Source organism: Schistocerca serialis, chromosome 1, assembly GCF_023864345.2.
Source record: "Schistocerca serialis cubense isolate TAMUIC-IGC-003099 chromosome 1, iqSchSeri2.2, whole genome shotgun sequence".
In the NCBI taxonomy this organism is placed as follows: Eukaryota; Metazoa; Arthropoda; class Insecta; order Orthoptera; family Acrididae; genus Schistocerca; species Schistocerca serialis.
This window is the reverse complement of record NC_064638.1, coordinates 907,708,056-907,725,828: the sequence shown is the minus strand read 5'-3', so window position 1 is coordinate 907,725,828 and position 17,773 is coordinate 907,708,056. Positions and strand designations below refer to the sequence as shown.

The window sequence follows — 17,773 nt, the reverse complement described above, 5'->3', positions numbered from 1 at the left end:
GCTTCTGCCTTGGTGCCAACGATGGTCGTATGCGTGTTTGGCGCCGTGCAGGTGAGCGCCACAATCAGGACTGCATACGACCGAGGCACACAGGGCCAACACCCGGCATCATGGTGTGGGGAGTGATCTCCTACACTGGCCGTACACCACTGGTGATGGTCGAGGGGACACTGAATAGTGCACGGTACATCCAAACAGTCATCGAACCCATCGTTCTACCATTCCTAGACCGGCAAGGGAACTTGCTGTTCCAACAGGACAATGAACGTCCGCATGTATCCCGTGCCACCCAACGTGCTCTAGAAGGTGTAAGTCAACTACCCTGGCCAGCAAGATCTCCGGATCTGTCCCCCATTGAGCATGTTTGGGACTGGATGAAGCGTCGTCTCCCGCGGTCTGCACGTCCAGCACGAACGCTGGTCCAACTGAGGCGCCAGGTGGAAATGGCATGGCAAGCCGTTCCACAGGACTACATCCAGCATCTCTACGATCGTCTCCATGGGAGAATAGCAGCCTGCATTGCTGCGAAAGGTGGATATACACTGTACTAGTGCCGACATTGTGCATGCTCTGTTGCCTGTGTCTATGTGCCTGTGGTTCTGTCAGTGTGATCATGTGATGTATCTGACCCCAGGAATGTGTCAATAAAGTTTCCCCTTCCTGGGACAATGAATTCACGGTGTTCTTATTTCAATTTCCAGGAGTGTATATCAGCTTCTCAACCTTGGGAAATTTTTTTTTATGTAATTTAGTACATACTTTTGAAACACATGTACAACCAATGTGTTATGCTCCAAGTAGTCACTTAGAATGCAAATTGAAGCACTGCAAACTTCATCTTTCTCATTTTTAAAGGACAGGATAAATGGATGCACTGCTGCCTGAACACTGACCCAGTGGAATCACAAATGTAAAATTTTCTGCAAAATCAGCTAGCACTATGCATTCGATTTCATGAAGTTGTGCTTTTTTGTCCTTCAAAAACTTACTTTGGATTTTAGAAACAAGTGGTGACCTTCGAGTTTTTGTAAGTTATCATTAAATATTCCATGTACTCTTCCTGAGATTTAACCACTGTTATCATTTCTGCCCTGTCAGTTGTGACCCACTGTTTGAAGGTAATACTGTCTGGCATTTCATCATCATATTCGTGAAACACTTCAATAATGGTTTTGTTACCAGGGCATTTATTACCCAACTCATCACGCAGTCATAACTGTTAGTGTCACAGACCATTAAATCTAGTAACTCTTTTGTAGTTAAGGTCACTGAGTTTTGCACTCACAATCATGTTTGACATTTTGATTATATAAACAAACACGTAAGGAGTGTGTCCTTGAGGATCCAGCCAAAATACACCACTTATGGCGGAGGTCACAAAATTTTTACCTTCCAATTTTGCATTCAGAATTTTTGAAAGCTACATCAAGTTCATTTAAATTTGACAGCACTAGTCGTTTCTGCTTTGTTACTTCAACTCCATTTATTGCTTTGTTACTTCAACTCCATTTATAACAACTCTTTTGCTATCTTTGCAACCTGGGCGCATTCTACTGTCTTCATCATCTTCAGTCAACTGCTGGATCTTTTTAATTGTTTCTTCACCTATACCTACTCTTTCTTCTTTCCTAAAACTGGAAGAATGCCTTGCTCTTTCACTAATTTTCGGGTTCGTTTAACCAAACGATGAGAAACGTTGAATTCATTAACTATTTTTTCTCTTGACCATGAGTCGGGGAGCAAACTTAAAATTTTAACTTTTTCCTCTTTAGATGTCAACGAATATTTAATTTTTTAATTTATCCATTAAGCTCAAATATTGTCCGATGATGCTGGTGTAGGTTTTCTTATTCTTTAGAAATAATGTTGGTATCTCTATTATTAAAGCATGGTTCCAAGTCTTTTCTAATTTTGTCTGAAATTTATTGTACTTTATTTTAAATAGCTGATTTTCTTTTTCTGCTACTTAATTTTATTATTTTGAAGCAGGGGATGCGTCTAACTTAGAACAAGCAAAATCCAATATGCTAACAGTTTCCTCATTAGGAATATAAATACCATTAACAAGGTTACATGATTCTGGTTCTGGATTCACAACAAATATTTTTGAGTAATAATTTGGGCACAGGGAATTTCCAGGAATCACATTACATTTCACTTGGGAAGCTGTTTCACTCTCACACAACAAAGACAAATGTTCAAGGTTTTATTTCCCTCAAACCTTTAATGATAGGCTTTTTATGAACTTTAAGTGGATCACAGCACTTTCTTCCAAAAATGTGGTTGTACTTCAGAATATATTTCTTCTCATGATACTAACCCACTGATGTTACAGAAGAACTCACTCGAAATCTAAACAAAGTTTGTCTAACTTCATCAAAGTCATTAACATTTTTCAATTTTTCTGAAACTGAACTGTGAACTGTTGTGACACACTTTACTTGCTATCTGTCCAACAGACCACTGTTCGTCCATGTTATTGCATTCCTGTCAATCTCTCAAAATTAATTACAAATTACACAGAGAACAAAGCACATAACATATTTCTGCACTCTCGATGAAGCATGTACATCCACTCTAACAGAGGTTTCAGAACAGAGTGACTACAACAATGCCACACCCAGCAATAACGTACTTCTTTATTGACAATAAACCTGAACGTAAATGGGCATTTTTATTACCATAGAACAAAAGCAAAAGCTCCTATTGTTCAATATCGCTTATTAAAAATAAATAAACTAAATGAATATTGGGTGATAGTGTTAACTAAATATATGTCACAATTACGTTTTATCACAATGAAACAATAAACCATTTAAATAGGCAACAGCCATAAGATCAGTTGTAGAGTAATGTAAATTATTTCCTCATTTTCAAAAATTCATATCTTTGTTAACAGTCAGATATCAATGTTGAAATTTTTACAGTATGTTGCTATGATATAGGTGTACAAACTGTGCAAAAATCATATTCAGTCCCACCATAGATATCTAACCCCAAACTTAACAAAAAATGAAAATTTTCATATTTCAAAAATTCATAAAAAGTTAAGGAAACATTTATATGTATTATTGCTCTATATGAGGCTAGTAGTGTATGATATCTAACTATAGGAAAAAAATAGACCCTCATAAATCACTCCTGGTTTGTTATTTTTGGGCCTTTAAGTACAGTTGCTATCTTGTACAGAAATAACTACATGGAATTTGAATATGAACCGTATTACAAAAGGAGGAAGATGACATGTGACAGAGAGAGAGAGAGAGAGAGAGAGAGAGAGAGAGAGAGAGAGAGAGCAAATCAAAAGAGCAGCTGTATAATGGTAGTACTTAACATCTCATCAATTTGAGTCTCAAGGCACTACAGCTGGAGCACTTATTCAGATTGGACACATGTGGACCTTTTTTTATAGAATCATACTAGAATTCACCACACTTACTTTAGGTAATTATGGAAAGCCTAAATGAGGAGAGGCAGATAAATTTGAACTTTGTTTCTCTCAAATACATGCTCATATGCTCCTCCCATTCCTTGGCTATGACCGATATACACAACTAGTTTCCTGAATCTGTTGCGGTCCTGTTCATCCATGAGCTAGGGCAGTGGCTAACACTATTACAGTACAGAACTTTTTACTGTGGATCCTAAGGGCAAGTGAGTTACAAGAAGTCTGCAAATATCTTGAAAGCAAAGCTCAACAGCAGAAAGCTCTCAAAGTCTTAAACATTTTGGTGCCTCACTGTATCTCTCATAAATTCATTTGTTTAGCAGTGATGAATAATTCCCATAGAGGAGACAAATTAAAGAAGCCAGAATAAAATAAGTAAAACTATCAGTTCTAGTAAGAAAGTATTTTTTGTTAAGTACTGGCAGTCTCCAGTAAGTGTACACTGACAAGGTGGATGGCTACAAAATTTGTAATAGAATAGACAGTATATCATGTAACATAGTAGACAAAAGTATCACTGTGCTGCATTTGCTTATAGCATACCCTTTGGGGTGTGGTTTGATTTTCATTTTATGGAACATGAGGGAGGTGCTGTTTTACATTACAGTGTTGATTACACACAACGTGAAGGGTATGAAAGGTATTACACAAATGAGGTGTTCCTCATACATTATTTTTTTTAACAGCATCTAAAGCAGAAACACCATGAGATGATAGGAAAGAAAATGACTGATTCCATCAAAGTGGGGCAGAGACAGAGAGTAATCTGGCACTACAGTTACAAGAAACAACAAAACAAAAACAGGTAAGGGGAAGATAAAAATATACATAAATGAATGAAGGGAAATTTGCAGTTAATCCTGGTCAAAGGAACAGAAAAATTGCAGGTAAAACTCAAATACTTTCTGATTTCAATAAATCTGGAAGTTCCACATTTTACATTACTGACACAGCTAGCAGTTTTGATCTTTTGCAAAAACGATGAATTCCTACTGTTATGTTTCATTGCTGATCATGTTTACATAGTCAGGGACACTGCTTTTACTATGAGCAGTCATATGGCATAAATGTTCTGTTGTCTAGCAATCCCTCCTCACAAACACATCTCCCTCCTATCCAAATTGTTGAATGGACACTTTGTGATACAAAACTGTCGCTACTCAGGTCACGAGGACGAACAGTGTCAAACAAAAATTAAGCCTATTGTTGCAATTACTATCACAGTAGTCATAATTCATTTTTGTATTGATGATGAATTTTCGCAAAGCTGGAGTGCAGAAAGTGTCACTTTTATATATCTCAAACACAATGGTTCTGTCTTCTTCTCCTGTTTCCCTGCAACTATACATAATTATCACCTTCCCATGTGGTGTAAATAACATAACAGATTATATATTACAGTAATTCAATGCCAAAATTGTAAAGTTATCCGGAATAACTGGTGTAAAATGCTTAGTAAAGCTGCTGCTGTGGTTCACAATAAAGCTGAGCCAGAAGATAGCAAGCAAGACATTTGAGTGGGGGAAATTAGCAAATTTTTCTGGGTGTAGGTTCTCCCAACATTTTAAAAACTGAACTGTCACCAAATGGAGAAAATTAATATCTGGGCCTCAATTTGCAGTGGTCTTGCTCTGGGTCTACCAATGGAAAATGACGTGGCTCTACAACCAGAAAAAAAAGTTAACTCACTCTAGTCACAGAAACCTGAGCACTCACAATGGTGAGGCCCTGTTTTTGATGATATGTGTAAGAGAGGGTATAATAAATGAATATGGCTACAATGACAAACGAATTTATGACGTAAGTGTGTTGGTGGGGTAGACATGGGGCATGAGGGTACTGCCAGGTGTGACTTTACATTTGTGAAGCTTTTTACTGTTGACATAAACTTTTGCCATGAATACTAAATATATGTAGGAACAATTTTGTCTGGATAGTGTAGGGAGAAAAAGCGATCAATAACAAAGAGGTCAGGTGCAGATGGCATCAACAATGAGGAGGAGTTTCTCTTATGGGAAAGCTGCAGCGACGTATTTTACAAATCAGGTAACAACTGGAGATCTTTAATACACACACATCAAAAAAAGTTTTACATCACCCCGATTCCCAGAACTCCTGAAGATAGAGGTTGACTGTGGATATTGTATCACAGGCACAGTCCCTTTGATTGTTCAGAATGTCACTAAAACCGCCAAAAGATGTAAACAACCATGCATGAGCAACGCCTCTTAGACATAGAGAGTCCGACAGCCAATCAGTTCCAGTCACTCCAGCAGGAAGGAGGTACACGGCTCATGTTGTCTGTAGTTTAATCATACCTAGATGGTCAATAATGCGGTTTGATCGTGTCCACATTGTTACTTTGTGCCAGTAAGGGCTCTCAACAAGGAAAGTGTCCAGACATCTCAGAGTAAACCAAAGCGATGTTCAGACATGGAGGAGGTACAGACGGACAGGAACTGGACTAGAGTGGCCAGCATGTTCTCCAAACATGAACCCTATCGAACATGCCTGGGATGGACTCAAAAGGCCTGTTTATGGACGATGTGATCCACCAACTGCTCTGAGGGATCTATGCCAAATTGCCTTTGAGGAGTGGGACAACCTGGACCAACAATGCCTTGATGAACTTGTAGATAATAGTATGCCATGACGAATACAGGCATGCATCAATGAAAGAGGACGTGCTACTGGGTATTAGAGGTACTGGTGTGTACAACAATCTGGACCACCACTTCTGAAGGTCTTGCTGTACAGTGGTACAACACACAATGTGTGGTTTCCATGAGCAATAAAAAGGGCGGAAATGATGTTTTTCTGCACAGGTTCCTGAACTCTCGGAACAGAGGTTATGCGTAACTTTTTTTGATGTGTGTATTACTGATAGTTAAAGCCAAGATTCTGTACATGCTGATGAACTGACAGCAACAAAAGAACTAAAATGCGAGAGGAGTTTTTAACTTGTGTAAGAAATGTTAGGAGAGGCCATGGGTTTTCAAAATCTTTTCCAAATCAATCTCAGTAGTGGAGATGTGTCCACAATACCAGATTATTTATAACAAAGTGTCCAGTTATAATGCAAATCATAAATCACATTTTTTCATTAGTTAAACTGCAAATAGTGTCCCCTGTTTTCTAACAGTACGATTTAAAAATCAGATGTGAGTGTTCAGTGAGATTGGCTACGGTGATCTGTGAGCCCATATTACAATTTGGTGGTGGTTAAGATAGACGTGTTTTTGAAATTATCAACAAAAGATGGTGCAGTGCAGCACATGGAAGAAGACACTTTTGGTGTGGTGGAATGGAAGAATTGTGTATGATACGAGCGAGAGAGAGAGAGAGAGAGAGAGAATGAATTTATGGCTGGCTCAGAAACATTTGACATTTCCTAAATGAATTTGCCAGATTATATAACTGTATGATACATGCCGTACACAGAATGCACATGAAAATCATAGCCAGACAGATTAGCCTCAATGTCAGAAGACTTAAGTTATAACTGTTCTAGCCTTACTGGGATGAGGAGCTAAGGCTGATCTTTAGCAATGCTAGTGATGATCAGTGACATACCACTACTGTCACTTAATTTGGAGAGAAATGGAATGCTGTATACACTTATAAACACTAGTAAAACTTATAATTAAGCATAAACATTCATAACAAAGATATGTAATAAGACCACATAGTATGGAACAGGTGGCTATTTCAAATCACAAAGACCAAAAAGTGGAATCCTCACGACGAGGATGAAAAATAAGCACTAATTAGACAATGATCACACATATTTCAGTTTTACTGTATGTAAGTTTATGTTTACAGACATGACGGGAACAGCAAATACTAGTGGTAACTCATAAGGACAAAAGTGAAAGAAAAGGATGTTTGCATACTTCTGTGGAAAAATTTATATTTGTAATGTGAGCTGACTAAATCTTGCAAATACTAGAAAATAACTGCAAACAAAAAGGCACAGGGTTATGCCCACACTGCTATCTAATACATATTTGTCAATTGAGAAACAAGTTATTCACAAACAGTTTTATGTAGTAGCTAAAGTACAAAGGTCATATTTTATAATTAAATTACCTTTAGTCATGAAAATTCGCCTTGTACCCAGTAATGCCTTGCCAGAAGTGTTGTTTGTGCTAGTCAGAAGAGATGTGAGAGTACTCTTTCCGCTGGTAAGTTGAGTATTTGGTGAAGATGGAATGGCTACTTTGGTTACAACTTTTAGTGAGCCATCAGCTTGCACTGCAAATTAGAAAAACAAAGAACATCAAGCATTTCATGAATCCCATATTAGCTCCGGAGAGTTGCTTCCTGCATTCCAAATCAAATGGAGAAACATAGATTAATGTTAACTAGGGAGCCCACTATTTGAATATTATTTGCTTTATTTTATCACTGGAGAGAAGCTGGAGAAGAAGGCATCCATAGACAAGACTGGTCATCTTTCCTGTAATTTCACCTACTTTAACATCCTTAATACTACTAGTGTGATATACATCAGCAGGAATACCTGTAGATAATTTAAAGTTTTACATATCCTGTCTTCCTCTCACTCTACTTACATATCTTCTCTTCCTTTCACTCTACATTTGGCTTTATAGTCCTTATATTCATACACTAATGTTTTGTTTATGAAGAATTCTCAGGTGAACAACTGGACTATTGTGACAAGTGTACAGACAACACATGGCAGTCTTATCACTCGATCAACACATCAATGGCCTATACTTCTCACTGGAAGACTCAAGTAACACCACACAGGCACTTCCTTTGGTGACTCAGGAGTCCAATGCGAGAGTCTACTTGGCACCCACAGGTGGGCAAGTGCAAACCACACCAGAGACGTTCGTTAGAGGCACCGGTCTACTTACTCATTTTGCAGCTAAGTTTCTGCCAGGCTTGATGAGTTTTCAACACCTGCTGTGATCTTCAGCAAGCTTCTCCCATTTGTCACAGTCAGTATTAAATTTTTTTATTTTTTATTTATTTATTTATTTATTGTTCCGTGGGACCACATTTAGGAGAAGTCTCCATGGTCATGGAACGAGTCAATACAAGAAATTATAACACGATTGTAGAAACAGATAAAATGAAATATAAGAAACATATTCAGGCGACAAGTCGTTAGTTTAAATAAAGAAAATCAAGAATGTAACACTGGGATTTGCTTAATTTTTTAGCTCTTCCAGGAGCTCCGCGACAGAATAGAAGGAGTGGGCCATGAGGAAACTCTTCAGTTTAGACTTAAAAGTGTTCTTGTGGTAGCTTATTGAAAATGGATGCAGCAGAATACTGCACTCCTCTCTGCACAAGAGTCAAGGAAGTGCATTCCACATGCAGATTTGATTTCTGCCTAGTATTAACTGAGTGAAAGCTGCTAACTGTTGGGAATAAGCTAATATTGCTAACAACAAACAACATTAAAGAAAATACATACTGTGAGGCAGACTATTGAATAGGGGTCGACAAGAGGTTTTCGAACTTACACCATACATAGCTCGAACAGCCCGTTTTTGAGCCAAAAATACCCTTTTTGAATCAGAAGAATTACCCCAAAAAATAATACCATATGACATAAGCGTATGAAAATATGCGAAGTATACTACTTTTCGTGTTGAAATGTCACTTATTTCAGATACTGTTCTAATGGTAAATAAAGCGGCATTTAGTTTCTGAACAAGATCCTGAACATGGGCTTTCCACAACAGCTTACTATCTATCCGTACGCCTAGGAACTTGAACTGTTCCGTCTCGCTTATAACATGCCCATTCTGTCTGATTAAAATCTCAGTTCTTGTTGAATTGTGGGTTAGAAACTGTAAAAACTGAGTCTTACTGTGATTTAGCATCAAATTATTTTCCACAAGCCACGAACTTATATCATGAACTACATTATTTGATAATGTTTCAATATTACACACAAGATCCTTCACTACCAAGGTGGTGTCATCAGCAAACAGAAATATTTTTGAATCACCTGTAATACTAGAAGGCATATCATTTACATAAATAAGAAACAGCAGTGGCCCCAGCACCGACCCTTGGGGAACGCCCCATTTAACAGTGCCCCGTTGGGACTGAACATCATTACCACTCTCAATATTGCGGAGGATTACCTTCTGCTTTCTGTTCTTAAAGGAAGAGGCGAACCAATTGTAAGCTACTCCCCTTACTCCATAATGTTCCAACTTCTGCAGTAATATTTTGTGGTCAACACAGTCAAAAGCCTTCGTTAAATCAAAGAAAACACCTAACGTTCGCAACCTTTTATTTAATCCGTCCAAAACCTCACAGAGAAAAGAGACTATAGCATTTTCAGTTGTTAAGCCATTTCTAAAACCAAACTGTACATTTGACAGCAAATTATGTGAATTTAAATGCTGCAGTAACCTTGTATATACAACCCTCTCGATAACTTTAGCAAACACCGATGGCATAGAAATAGGTCTATAATTGTCAACATTATCCCTGTCTCCCTTTTTATAAAGTGGCTTCACTACCGACTACTTTAATCGGTCAGGAAACCGACCACTCCTAAAGGAAAAGTTACAGATATGGCTAAGTACTGAGCTAACATACGTGGAACAATACTTCAGTATTCTGCTAGATACCCCGTCATATCCATGAGAGTTCTTGGTCTTTAGTGATTTAATTATTAACTCAATCTCCCTCTTGTCAGTATCATGGAGGAGCATTTCAGGTAACAGTCTCGAAACACTTTTTTCTAAAAGCGCTATATGATTCCCTGTTGGGACTAGGTTTCTATTTAGTTCACCTGCTATATTCAGAAAGTGATTATTAAGTACTGTACATATATGCGACTTATCAGTAACATGGACATCCCCACTACGCACTGATTCTATATTCTCGACCTGTCTCTGCAGACCAGCCACTTCCTTTACGACTGACCATATGGTTTTAATTTTATCCTGAGACTTAGCTATTCTATCTGCATACCACATACTTTTTGCCTTCCTAATAACTTTTTTAAGCACCTTACAATACTATTTGTAATGGGCTGCTGCATTTAGATTTTGACTGTTTCTAACGTTTTGATATAATTTCCACTTTGTTCTACAAGATATTCTTATCCCTTTAGTCAGCCACCCAGGCTGCCTGTTTGTGCTAGTACCCTGTTTTGAACGTTCTAACGGAAAGCAACTTTCAAAGAGCACGAGAAAAGTCTTGAGGAAAGCATTATATTTATCGTCTACTGTATCAGCACTATAAACATCTTGCCACTCTTGTTCCTTGATAAGGTTTACAAAAGTCTGTACAGCAACTGGATCAGCTTTCCTAAAAAGTTGGTAACTATATTTAACATGTGTTGCAGCACAAAAATCTTTTAGACGTAAAATTTGTGCATCATGATCTGAGAGGCCATTCACCTTTTTGCTAACAGAATGCCCTTCTAATAACGACGAATGAACAAAAATATTGTCTATGGTTGTTCTACTGTTCCCTTGCACTCTCGTTGGAAAGAATACGGTTTGCATAAGATTATATGAGTTAAGGAGGTCTACCAGCATCCTTTTCCTTGCACAATCACTTATACAATTAATATTGAAGTCACCACATATAACTAACTTTTTGTATTTCCTATAAAGTGAACCAAGAACCTCCTCTAGCTTTAGCAAAAATGTTGTGAAATCGGAGTCTGGGGATCTATAAATAACAACAGTAAGAAGTTTAGCTCCACTAAATTTAACCACACCTGCACAACATTCAAACACCTTTTCAGTGCAGTACTTTGAAACATCAATTGACTCAAATGGGATACCGTTTTTCACATACATGGCTACTCCCCCACACCGCAAAGAGCTCCTAGAAAAGCTGCCAGCCAACCTGTATCCTGGTAAAGGAAGCCTCTGAATTATCTCCTTATTTAAGAAGTGTTCAGATATACCAATAATTTCAGAGTCAACATCTATAAGCAGTTCACTAACTTTATCTCTAATACCTTGTATATTTTGATGAAATATACTAATTCCCTCATTAATCGGATACCCAAGCTTTGTAGAAAGTGGTTTCTTTGTTAGAGAGACTTCCCTTAGGCAGGAATACCTATCAGCTGACTTCAATCTAAAAAAGGTATAGCTCTAACACCCACAACTACCGGAATTTTCCCACGAGTGATCCCACCACCCCCACCTATGCTGTCACCTATAAGTTTTGCCAACCTCCCCTTCCCATACCTGTTGAGGTGCAGGCCATGTCTAGTGAAACCCGTCCTACTGATAGACTCCACCGACACCACTGAAATGTGACTCATGCCTTCTGTCATCAGCGCACCCCCAAGTCTCATGTTATTACGCCTGACGGCTGTATTAAGATGAGGCCGATCGTGACGCTGAAACAGTTCCACGAAATGCACATTCGTGTTGCCAGTCTGAGTGGCTATCTTTTCCAGGTCACCATCTATGTCATACTCCCCATCCCTATCAATACTATTACCAGCCCCACCCACAATCACTACCTGATCCTCTTTAGTAAAATCCCTACATAACCCCCCCTATGTTAAAAGTCACCTGAGCCAATCCTGCATTAGGCTTCACAATGCTGGTGACCTGGTACTCACTCCCCAAAACTTCCTGCAACTGCTGGCCTACACCTCTACCATGAGAACTACCTAACAGCAGAACCTTCTTCTTTCTCTTAGACTTTGCAACTGTCCTAGCCACCGTAACTGCTGAGGTCTGCTGCATACTTCCTACATCTACAGCTACTTGCACTTGACGCAATCTTTAAAGCGTTAAGCAGGTGTTCCAGTCGGTCTCATGGCATGTTCTATCCCACTAAGTTGTGTATCTCAGGGAAGATGGGTGTGGGCTCAACAATGTAAGTGTCTTAGCCACCTTCAGAGTGGTGGTGATACTCTGTAGTTTCGCAGCATTCAGGACCATCTGTCACATGGTCCCTCCATGTTATGCCTAGAATGTTTTTTAATGCACCACAGATGAAAGGTGTTGAGCTTGTTTTGTTTGGCATATGGTGTCCAGGTCTCGGCACCATAAAGAGGACGCTCACAGAATGTAAGCTTGATAGATGAACATTTTTGGGGTCAGTGTACAGTATTTGTTGTCCCATACTCTTGTGCAGAGCTTACCAAAAGTGTTCACTACTTTGCCAATTCTTGTATTTATTTCGTCATCTAGAGAAAGACCTGACTCTAGCTAACCAGGATAGCAGAATTTGTTGACTACCCTCAAGAAGGGTCCACCTTTTCATATGGCAGGTGAATCAGTGTGTCCTTGTGACATAATGTGCGTAAGCCTTTGAAAATCCTCTTGAGTGTCTGCCATGAAAGCTGCATCGTCAGAAAATAAAAGTTTACTTACAAATAAGTCCTCATGATAGCACTTGGCTTTGAGTAACAAGATGTTTTTAAGTTTCTCGACAGCCCTGGAACATAGATATGTAACGGGAGAGTTTTGGAGGACACCCTGTCTTCACTAATAAAGTACACAGTCCCTGCTGACTGTGTCAAATGCCTTGTTTAGCTCGATGAAAGCAATGGACTATGGTGTCTTTGGCTTGTGGTGTTTTCCTGAATTTGTCAGAGTGCGAAGATCATAACAAGTAGTAGACCACTGAGCTCAAAACCAACATTGAGATTCAGGTTACATAAGCTCCACAAGCTTGTCCAGTATGCCCAGCACCAAACGGGAGAATGCTACTCTGATGATAGTCAGCAGTGAAATTCCACGGTAACAACTGCAATCCCCATGATTGCCTTTACCTTTGTATAGAGTGATAATGTTGGCATCTTGCATATCCTGCTGGACAGCACCACAGACTAAAATTTCAAAAAAATGGTTCAAATGGCTCTGAGCACTATGGGACTCAACTGCTGAGGTTATTAGTCCCCTAGAACTTAGAACTAGTTAAACCTAACTAACCTAAGGACATCACAAACACCCATGCCTGAGGCAGGATTCGAACCTGCGACCGTAGCGGTCTTGCGGTTCCAGACTGCAGCGCCTTTAACCGCACGGCCCCTTCGGCCGGCTCTCTAAAATTTCAATACGAGGTTATAGAGCACTGGTAGAAGTGGAGTCAGTTTGATAAATTCTGAGTGGTTGTTGTCTTTGCCATGGCATATCTTGCATTTAAGGTGCACAACAGCTCACTGAAGTTGCTCCTTCGTAGGCTCCTCGCCCAGCTCATGGCAAAGTGACAAATGAGAAATTTCTGCTGCTGCTATTGGGCTGATGTTCACCGGATGTGACCGCTCACAGCATGTGTTCCACCCTTCGTTGCAAACTGTTGATTACAATCTTTGATGACTGTGCCACTGAACTCCTCAAGTGATTCAGTCTTTCCTAGGAGCAGGCCCAATGGCTTTCTTGATACCCAAATACACTCCGCCGATGTTTCCAGCATTGGCACATTCCTGTATGCTGGTGCAATGTTTCTCCCAATATGTGTTAACAAAGTGTGCTGAACGACTGCCTTTGCTTTGCTTAGAACCCTGCAGGTAGTGTTGTGAAGGTTTAAGTGCCAGTTGATAGTTGCCTGACACTTAGAATCAAGGAGCAGTTTCATGACATCAATATTCTCATGGAGCCAATTATGGGATTTTGCTTTCAAAGTACCAAATGTAGTGCTGGCCGTAAACGATAAGAAGTAACTTGATTTTAAGCCAGTCTTCAACAATGGGTGCATTTGGTCTCAGGTATCAATTTCTTTCCAAACTCTACCACAAAATATTTCTACTGTCCCAGAGTCCTTAATTTTGCACAGTTTAGATCTTTGTTTTGCTAGGTGTCTTAGCAGAGGAATGAAGCTAACTTTTGCAACTGCTATTATATAACCAGTGCCACAATTAGCAATAGGAAAGAGTATGCATGGAGAAAATGGTGGACATCTTTCCTCTTAGTTAAAATAAGATCAAGTCAACACCAATGTTTGGAGTAAGGGTACATATAGGAGACCTCATGCCTTGTCTTGCCTTTAAAGTAAGTGTTAGTGATGCACAGTTGGTATTTGGCACAACATTCAAGCAGCCATAAACTGTTCTCATTCATCTTCCCCACCCCATGTGTGCCTAGACAGTCTGGTCAAACAGCAGAATCACATGTGATGTGGGCACATAAGTTGCCTAGAACGCATATCTGAAGGATGCACTCCCTGCAACACTTCACTGAGATGTTCCTAAGACTGATGCTTAGGTCTGCACTCAAGGTCAACATTGGTGCATGTACAGCTATCAGTGATATTGGTCCGCTCATAGTTGACAAAAGCAAAAGTCATAATGCCTTCTGAGATCCCAATTGGTCTAAAAGTGGTGTATAATAGATCATTGCGAATGGCAAAGTCAAACATCATGTTGTCTGTGTCTGGCAACAAACATCCTTTCCTTTCCAGAAAAATGTGTAATTTCCCTCCTGAACTGAATCCTCATCTGGTAGTCTGGTTTCCTGCAAGGCTTCTACAGCAACAGTAAGCCTGGCTAATTCCAGGTCAATCACGGCTGTTTTGTGAGATCTTGAGAGTTTCCAAAGGTGTCTGAGATGCCTTGCTTCATAGTACAGATGTTCCATGTTCCACAACATAGTGAGGTAGGTTTACACTTATTTTTAGTCCCGGCAGGTGTCAACATTATGGTTGATTGGTTGGTTTAAAAGAGGGGGGAAGGGACCAAATTATGAGGTCATCGGTCCCTCGTTCGTAATAAAACAATGCCACAAGTGTGGGAATAAAACAGATGAGACATATAACACAGAACGGAAGGAAAGGAAAAACCACAAGAGCAAAGGAAAGGCAGCGAACACTAAAAGGAACAAAGGAGGACAAGAAAACAGAGAGATGCTAGAAATGGAAGAGAGTAAACCAAGAAGGCAGAATACAGTGGCTGGCTGACCACGAGAATAAAAAGGAGAAGCCAGCCACTCTGCAACACATTAAAACCCCCACACTAAAAGCACTAGGGTGGAGGACACAGATGGAAAAAAGGACATGTGCTAAAACTTAGATCAAATGATAAAACCCACCCTCATGAATAAAACGAAAAACTAAATCAGCCAATGAGGCATTGTCAGATAAAATGAGTGGCAACGAGCCCAGTAACCCAAGATTTTGTTGCTGGGCAGTCAGAGTGGGACAGTGCTAGAGAATATGGGCCACTGTCAACAGGGCACCGCACCGACACTGAGGCGGGTCTTCATGGTGCAAGAGGTAACGGTGGGTCACCCAAGCATGGCCAACACGCAGCCGGGAGAGGACAATTGATTCCCTGCAAGAGGCCCGCATGGAAGACTTCCACACATTCATAGTCTCCTTAATGACATGCAGTTTGTTGTGTGTACTATTATGCCATTCCGTCTCCCAAAGCCGAAAAACCCTACAGCATAGGTCAGAACACATGCAAGGTTCAGAGACGCCCATCTCCAGAAGCAGTTTCCACGCAGCCTGTTTGGCCAGTCTGCCAACAAGTTCGCTGCCCAGGATGCCAATGTGTGCTGGGGTCCAAACAAACACCACTGAATGACGGGACCGGTCCAGGGCATAGATGGACTCCTGGATGGACACCACCAATGGATGGCAAAGATAGCAATGGTCGATAGCTTGTACCGCTGCTCAAGGGGTCAGTACACAGAAGAAACGATTCCTCGGGGCATGAACAGATATACTGAAGTGCACGAGATATGGCCACCAGCTCTGCAGTGAATACACTGCAGCCATCGGGCAAGGAATGCTGTTCAATACGGCCTCTCTGGACAAAGGCAAAGCCAACATTACCATCGGCCATCGAGCCGTTGGTGTAAACCACTTTAGAGCCCCGGAACACTTCAAGAATCAAGAGGAAGTGACAGCGGAGAGCCGCAGACGGCCACGTGAAAGGTCCAGGCGAAGTTTCGTCATACAGCTACACCACAGAGGAGTATGTGAATTGACCTTGAGCAGAGGTGGTGAAGGGAAGGACTCCAGTTCAGACAGAAGCAATCGCATGCAAACCGCAATCGTTAGCCCTGACCTGGGCCGCCTATGCGGGAGGTGAACCGCTGTGCTTGGGAAAGGAAGATGGTAATTAGGATGTTCAGGAGAGCTATGAATGCATGCAACATAACTGGCAAGCAGTAGTGCACGTCTGATCTTCAATGGAGGGACTCCAGCCTACACCAATACACCTGTCACAGGACTCGTCCTAAAAGCTCCTGTCCCTAGTCAAACTCCACAATGGTGCAATGGGTCGAGCAAACGGAATGCTGAGGGTGCCGCTGAGCCATAAATCACACTCCCATAGTTAAGGCGGGGCTGAACAAGGGCTCTGTAGAGCTGCAGCAGCATGGAGTGATCTCCACCCCAGTGTTGCTCAGGCAGTGGAGGGCACTGAGGTGCTGCCAACATTTCCATTTAACCTGATGAAAACGAGGAAGCCAAGTCAAATGAGCACCGAAAACCAGACCTAAGAATCGATATATCTTCATTACAGTGAGTGGATCATCATTAAGGTGAATGGTACGATGCAGACAGAAATGCACGACACACATTCATGGGGGAAAACTGGAAGCCGTGGGCTAGAGCCCATGAGAAATGCACGACACACATTCATGGGGGAAAACTGGAAGCCGTGGGCTAGAGCCCATGACTGCACCTTGTGGATGGCTCCCTGTAGGAGACGCTCAACAACACAAGAACTGGAGCAGCAGTACGAAATGCAGAAGTCTTCTGCATAAAGAGAAGGTGAGACAAGAGGGCCCAACAACTGCTGCTAGACCATTAATGGCCACAAAAAGAGAGAGACACTCAATACAGAGCCCTCTGAGACTCCATTCTTCTGGATATGGATGGAACTGTGGGAGGTACCAACTTGGATACGGAAAGTACAGAGCAACAGGATAAAAATCGGGAGCGGGCCCCAGAGACCCCACTCACACAATGTGGTAAGGATACGATGTCGCCAGGTCATGTTGTATGCTTTACGTAAGTCAAAAAAGATGGCAACCAGGTGTTGGTGTTGGAAAAGGCTGTTTCGATGGTAGACTCGAGAGACACAAGATAATTGGTGGTAGAGTGACCCTCTTGGAAGCCGCCCTGACATGGAGCCAGTAGGCCACGTGACCCCAGGTCCCAACCCAACCGCCGCCACACCAAATGTTCCAGCAGCTTACAAAGAATGTTGGTGAGGCTGATGGGCCGATAGCTATCCACATCAAGTGGGTTTTTACCGGGTTTGAGCACCGGAATGATGGTTCTCTCCCGCCACTGCAATGGAAAGACACCATCGCACCAGAGTCGGATGAAGATGACGAGGATGTGTCGCTTGTACCCAGATGAGAGATGTTTAATCATCTGGCTGTGGATCCGATA

General features: G+C 41.0%; 1 protein-coding gene across 1 annotated transcript in view; it reads right to left on the bottom strand.

Annotated features, from left to right (window-relative positions):
- The window catches only part of LOC126411948 (nucleosome-remodeling factor subunit NURF301), a 312,451-nt gene that overhangs the window by 84,578 nt on the left and 210,100 nt on the right, over nt 1-17,773 (bottom strand). The window contains exon 23 of the mRNA XM_050081404.1: nt 7,538-7,702. Coding sequence (XP_049937361.1) covers nt 7,538-7,702 — 165 coding nt within the window. The remainder of the gene's footprint in view (nt 1-7,537; nt 7,703-17,773) is intronic.